Source organism: Periplaneta americana, chromosome 7 (assembly GCF_040183065.1).
Source record: "Periplaneta americana isolate PAMFEO1 chromosome 7, P.americana_PAMFEO1_priV1, whole genome shotgun sequence".
NCBI lineage: Eukaryota > Metazoa > Arthropoda > Insecta > Blattodea > Blattidae > Periplaneta > Periplaneta americana.
This window is the reverse complement of record NC_091123.1, coordinates 85,613,304-85,620,400: the sequence shown is the minus strand read 5'-3', so window position 1 is coordinate 85,620,400 and position 7,097 is coordinate 85,613,304. Positions and strand designations below refer to the sequence as shown.

The following is a 7,097-nucleotide window of genomic DNA, read 5'->3' as shown; positions in this document are numbered from 1 at the left end:
AACATTATGAGAGACAAAAAAGAAATCACAATTTATGTAAGTCATGAACAAAATTATAGTATTAACAATGTAATATCATTAATACTAATCAATCTTTAAACATAAATATGCACAAAATATTTACTGTATTAGTAAATCTCGCCAGAAATTGTCTGTTTTCTGGAATGCCTTCTTCCAAGGTGTTCTCAATTCTATCTCTTTTCTTAAGATCAAATCCACAGGGCTTATCCAGATGTTCAGGGAATTGCATGCCATGTCTTTTCTGTGCTTTGTTTTGCTGGAAATCTGAAGTTTTGTAACTTTCAGTTTCATTATATGTTGTTTTGTAAGGGAGACTGGGGAGGTTTGACCATAGGGGAGGTTTGACCCATCTCTATAATTTGAAATCCCGCCATTTTTATCTCTGCTATTTGTCATGGTTCTCTTTGCTTTTAATGTCAGAGGTAATATTTATGCTCATCAAGGCAGTGAAACCAAGAACAGCTGAGATTCTACTTCCTGTTTGATTTGTTGCTTGCTGATGTTGGTTTGATGCTCTTGTTTATAAGAATCCAAGTAAGTAATTGCAATCTTAATGGTAATAGTGATAGTTACATTTGATTCTACATCCTTTTAGGTTCAATTTCATATATTTATTGTGTAGTTTTCTTTATTATTAAGTATATAAATATTTTAGTATATACAAAAAGTCCCATGAGGGAGGTTTGACCCAAAATTGCAGGGAGGTGTGACCCATGTTATGGTGTGTGATTTCATAACATTTTTTTTATTTCTTAATAGGATGCCTTTCAAGTGGAAACCTACTGAAAATCCAAGGAAGAAAGTAGATCCAGGAGTAATGAAAGCTGCTGTAAAGTGTGTCCTCGATGATAATGTGAGCATTCGAGCAGCTGCAGTTGAATATGAAGTTGATAGGAAGACTTTAGGGAGGTATGTTTCTAAAGTAAAGGAAGGAAATGAAACAGCTTTCAAGGCAGACCACAACAGCTCTCAGATTTTTAGTTCAGAAGAGGAAAATGATTTAGAAAAGTACCTTCTAACAGCAGCTAGGTTGAATTATGGTCTTACTCCTAAAGAGTTGCGAAGATTTGCTTATGAATATGCAGTCGCTAGAGGTAAACCAATCGGTGATAATTGGAAGAAAAACAATCAAGCCAGTTATGATTGGGAGAGAGGATTCATGCATCGTCACCCAAGACTGTCACTGCGGAATCCCCAGGGAAAAAGTCTAGGGAGAGGGACAGCCTTTAACCCAACAAGTGTAGGCGAGTTCTTCCAGAATCTTCGTTCTGTGTATCACACCAATAAATTTGGCCCAGAATCAATTTACAATCTGGATGAAACTGGGGTAACAAATGTACAGAAACCTGGCAAGGTAATTGCACCAAAAGGGGAAAAACAGGTCTCAAAAATGACATCCGCTGAGAGGGGGACACTTGTTACACTTTGCTGTGCAGTAAGTGCAACAGGAAATGCTGTTCCACCATTCTTTGTCTATCCAAGACAGAGATTAAATGATAAAATGATTGATGGTGCTCCTGTGGGTTCTTGTGCTGGTGTTAGTCCAAGTGGGTGGATGGCTGGAGAGACCTTTGTTCATTACTGGGAACACTTTATCAAACACACAAAGTGCTCTAAAGAACGTCCTGTGCTTGTCATCTTAGACAACCATGAATCTCACGTAACACCACAGACACTTCAGATCGCTAAGGACAATGGTATCACACTAATAACATTGCCACCCCACACAAGCCATAAAACTCAACCACTTGATAGAACTGTATTTGGGCCCTTCAAAACTGTTTACAATCAAGCTATTGATGACTTCATGACCACTCATCCAGGAGAGACTGCAACTATCTACCAGATCCCAAAATTTGTTGGAAATGCATTTCCTGTTTCTTTCACTCCTGCCAATATAATCAGTGGCTTTAAATGCACTGGGATCTGGCCATTTGATTCCACTATTTTCAATTCTACTGATTTTATGAGCTCATATGTAACTTATCGACCAAGTCCTGCCAGTGAAGATGCAGCAGCCATAAGCAAAGAACCCCATCCAACACTGATTACCCAGCGAAGTTGTAGTGGAATTTCACCAGAACAAGTAAGACCTTTCCCGAAAGCTGGTCCAAAGAAAAGTAAAAATGGCCGCAAAAGGGTTGTTAGTCGTGTGTTGACAGACACACCTGTCAAAGCAGCTATTGAGAAAGAGTACGAAGAACGCGTCAATAGGAAGAGAAATCAGGCTACCCTTCCTTCCAAAACTATTAGGAAAATATTTCCTAATGACTGTGAGGACTCTGTATCAATTGAAAAGGAGAGGAAAAAGAGAAGAGAATCTCATTTTACTCCTACGGCTGATGAGGACGAGGCTTCTGAAAATATAACTGATGATGACGACTGCGAGGAGGTGAATAATGAAGATTGGGGAGTGATGTCTGCTAAAAGTGGTGATTTCGTCTTGGTTAAGTTCTGCACCAAGTCGACAGCATGCCATTATGTTGGAAAAGTTATACAGATCAGAGAATATGAGTGTAAAGTGAAATTCATGCGGCGCTACCGATTCGGGTCAGACTGCTTCGTGTATCCTGATGTTGAAGACACTAGTTATGTGCCATTTGAAGATATGAAAATTCTTCCAAAACCAGTTTTTCAAGATGGAACTGAAAGAATGTCTTCAAAACTTAGGTTCTCAGTGAGATTTATTAATTTAAATGTGCGTTAAGTGAAAACAGTGCTATTTCTCAGTGGAACTTTTACTATTTTCTATATTTTTATAATATTTGTGTTTGGTACTTTTGTTAGAAATAGTGTTCTTTGTATTCATGTTCCTAATTTATTTAAATATTGCAGACTTGTACTGTTTTGTAGGCTTGGGTCAAACCTCCCAACATGTGGGCCAAACCTCCCTTATGCGGGGAGGTTTGACCCAGAAAGTAGTATAATTAAAAAACATATATGAAATTTAATACATTAAGAATAGGCTGTTCTGTAATTTACCATATATGTCTGAGATCTTAGTCTATCTAATGGTATGTTTTCATCACCTCTAAGGAAATTTATTTTTGGAAATAAAAATAAAATAAAAATAATGGGTCAAACCTCCCCAGGCTCCCTTACTTCAATACATAGTTACTTCTCACTGATTTCACATGAATGATATCCTTGAGGTAAGGTAGTTGTTTTGCAGTTTTTTTCTGATGGGCAGTGTAATTTTTCCTTTGTGGAAGTTTGTGTTCCAGATTTATTACTTCAATTGTTCCATTATTTTCATCCTGACAAGCGTCTACAAAATCGACAAAGTCGTATGTTCTTTTCTGCTTTTTGAGAGACATTTCAACTTGGTGTTGAATCTGTCAGCAGAATAAATATGTGTGCTGGTTTAAAATAGAAAAGGTTGATTTCTTGGGCAGCTGTTTCCTTCGAATTCACCACGAAGACCAAGAAACAATACAGACACCAGTTCTTGTTCTGGCTTGAACAATTATCCACTTAAATTACTATATTTTGATATCTCTGTGTCTTTCAGGAATATATAAAACGTACCTATAATGCCTTTCTTATTTCTTCCTGTAATAGCTTCATTCCAAACAAATGCAAAAGGTTTCAATTTAGATTTCTTTCCCACTGGAGCGAATGTCTCATGATAAGCTAGAATTCGTAACTTGACTTGCAATACTTAAAGCAAAATTTTCATTTTCTATCATGTTGGATGAAGAACATTTTTTCAAAGATAATTTCACTAATTGTATAGATCTAGAAGAAGTAGATATAATTATAATTGTTTTTAACACAGACTGCTGTTTCATATAACACTGACAGATGCAGACTGAAGCAGAAAGTGGCATGTGGATAAAAAGAGTGTGACAGTGCTAAGAAAGACCACGGTATATGCTTTGTACTAAGCAACAATGCAGTATCTGCAACTCACATACCGCACTTTTGCGTAGCATGAGAGACATACTGCAGCCTTGCTTAGTTTATCTAGCGATTTTGTGCAGATAAGCTTATATTTCATTTGTTATTGCAGATACCGCATTTTTACTTAGTCCAATGAATTTCTGACAGTACAAAACCCTATAAATTGCGAAAACCCCATTTTTTTCAAATTTCCTGCAGATACGGCACTTTTGCTTAGCAGGGCAGTGTTCGGGTTTTCTATTTCTATGTATGGAGCTCAGTGAAATATTATATTATAACTTTACTGCGTATCATTGCTAAGTTTTATTTAGTGTAATGTGTCCATAACTTCCGTTTACTTCTTATTGCATAATTTGTTGCAGAAATAATTACAAAACTGTGTTATTCTAATGTGAAGAGAATTTTACATGTTAACATAATCTATTCGCATCAACATTTCAAGTTTAGAATGGAAACTATTTTGAGGTTTAATAAAAAATAATTTATATTGTGATTTTAATTTAGCACATCTACCTTTCTTAATTGTAGATAGAAAATTTACCATACCACTCCTATGAAATTAGTGTACGTACGTTTGTGTTACTTCGTCTCTTAGGAAGTAGATAAATACAATAATTCAGTACGTACTCGATTGTAGTATTAAAATACAGACAAATTGAATGTGCGGCGTATCATACATGACATTATGCTTAATTATAATGTATAATTGCGAATATAGGAATATAAATAACAACCTATAATTTCCATATGACATAACATAGGCCTACATATTACTGGCTCAATATTCCAAGGTTCTATGTCAGGAAAATTCAGAAATTGAGTTTTTAGTGTTGCAAGATTCTATGCAGTGGTATCTACCTCCTAATATCATAATTAGATGGCGACAGCCAATGGAATAATCATAACAACCGATGATAATAAGTTGTAAATGAAATTTGTTGTTCTCTTTGAGTTGCAAAGTTCTATGCATACATAGAGCCCTGCAATAGTAAAATATTAGAGGGTTTAAAGTTGAAGGTTCTATGTTTCTAAATACATCTCTGCAACTTAGTATTAAAGTTTATATTCAGTGGGGAGATTATAACAAGCAGTCATGGATGAAAAAGAATGTTACATTTCCAATTACAGCCCAAATGTAATTAACAGCAGTAATCATTCCAATATGAATGAATTTGAATTCACCAAGATCATGAATGTGGATCAATAAGACACATAAGAATACTAAAAGGTAAGAATTATTCAATAATTTAATGTAATGCCCGGTTCAGACGGTGCGTGTTTCTGTCAAAGACGTTTCATAGGTCGCCATGTTCGTTGTTTTCCAACTAAACCTATTTTTTTTCTATATTCTTTAGTTTCTAAGAAACAACAATTATCGGACTTCAGCTGCTTTGCACTTATGGCTTAATTACTTTATTACGGCATTTACTACTGTTAATGTGGGACTTTAGTTGTTTTCCACTCACGGTTTAGTTTCTTTTTAAATAAATTTTGAATAAATGAAAGCGCACTAATGTGCATTGATATGGTGGTTATCTACTGTTCCCTTACTATACTCTGTCAGGGATCGTGTTCTTTTAGTGCAAATCGAGAAGTGGTATCGTTCACATTGTTTCCCGCACAGGTTGATGATGATGATGTTTATTGACTTTACTGGCTTTGAGCCAGAGGCCGTTTTAGGGTCTTATACTCGCAGGATGCCCTCTTCAGCCATTGTACATAAATAATAATAAATATATATTTACATACTGTATATGACACTATTTCTGACGTAAGTGCCAGTAGGTGTGTGAGTGCGGTGATTGTTTTATTTATTTATTATATTTTATTTTTTATTTTATTTTTCTTTTAATTATTTTGGTGTATGCCTAATTTGTTAATTTGCGATGCTTAAGGAATGGTGAACGGGACAAGAGTTCGGGGTAAAAGATATCAGTTGATAGACAGCATTAAGGTATTATTAGGGAGATTAATAGGAAAGCAAGAAATTGGGAAGAATGGAAGATGCTGGATTTCAGTTAAAGACCTGCTCTTGGGAGAACACTGTACATACATACATACATACATACATACATACATACATACATACATACATACATACATACATACATACATACATACATACATACATACATACATACACACATACATACTTTTTTTTTAGTTTCCCTTTCGGTGGCAGAAGCGTCTGAATGCATATGGAGACTTTCATGGTGTAGTGTTATTTTATTGATCTGCCTCTCTGTTGCTGTCGTGTGTCGTCTCAGATAGTATTCAAATTTCCAACACGTGTATGCGGTTTTTTTGTGTGTTCTAGTTTGGTGGTTGGGGCTGGTGGTAGTTGTAGAGGAGTTTCTCCAGTGTTGTTCTGTTGTTTGTGTTCGGTGGATTTGCGAAGATGTGTTGTGTATATACGCGGTTTACTGCCGAATGTGTGTATTTCCTGTTTATGTTGTTTAGGTGTGTGAAGAGTGGCTTTGTTTTTGTCGTAGTGTAAACTGTGTTGTTTCTGGTGCGTCTGTGCAGGTGGAAGATTTGGCGGAGAATTCTTATTTCGCGGGCTTCAAATTTCGATTGGGTCGTTGGAGGGGCTTGTGTGAGGAAAATGGAGGGATGTATGCATAGGGATCTAACCAATGCTTTGTATAGGTGGAGGAGTGTTTCGGTTATACAGCCGGGTCGATTGATGCCACTTAGGTAGCTTATTGCTCTGGTGGCTGCGTTATATTTCCTCCAGGTTTCTTTAGCTACTTCGGTCCAGAAGATCTTGGAGGTGAGGGGTATTCCTAGATATGTGAGATTCCGCTGGAGTGGAAGTTGAGTGTTGGCTATTGTGATTGGGTTGTTCTGGAGGACCCGAGTCCGGAGTTTTGGGCGGAAGACGCATATCTGTGTTTTGTCTGTGTTGACTGTGATCCGCCACGTATTGGTCCAATTTAGATACTGCCTGAGGGTTGCGTTTAGTAACTTCCTAGCGGAGGGGAGTCGGGGATGTGTTGCCCAATATGCGACGTCGTCTGCATATTGTGCCAGTCCTACTAGCGGGGTATTAGGGAGGGGAATATCTGCCACATAGATGTTATACAGAGTGGGACACTGCCTTGGGGGACTCCAGCTTGTTGCACACACAATTGTCCGCTGGCTCGTGGTATCCTTGTTTGATACACAGCTTG

At 37.0% G+C, this 7,097-nt stretch overlaps 1 protein-coding gene across 1 annotated transcript; it reads left to right on the top strand.

The window, feature by feature from the left end:
• The first annotated feature begins 334 nt into the window (after window positions 1-334).
• LOC138702776 (uncharacterized) lies at window positions 335-6,549 on the top strand. The gene is made up of 3 exons (XM_069830075.1): window positions 335-555; window positions 781-2,698; window positions 6,451-6,549. Exons 2-3 carry the CDS (start codon window positions 782-784, stop codon window positions 6,547-6,549), a joined length of 2,016 nt encoding a protein of 671 aa, XP_069686176.1. The 5' UTR covers window positions 335-555; window position 781.
• The last annotated feature ends 548 nt before the right edge of the window (window positions 6,550-7,097 follow it).

Excerpts from the sequence above, each read along its gene's own strand:
- LOC138702776 (XM_069830075.1), top strand. The coding sequence starts at position 782 with ATGCCTTTCAAGTGGAAACCTACTGAAAATCCAAGGAAGAAAGTAGAT. Across the intron at positions 2,699-6,450 it reads CTTCAAAACTTAGGTTCTCA|GTGGAAGATTTGGCGGAGAA; the intron begins GTGAGATTTATT and ends GCGTCTGTGCAG.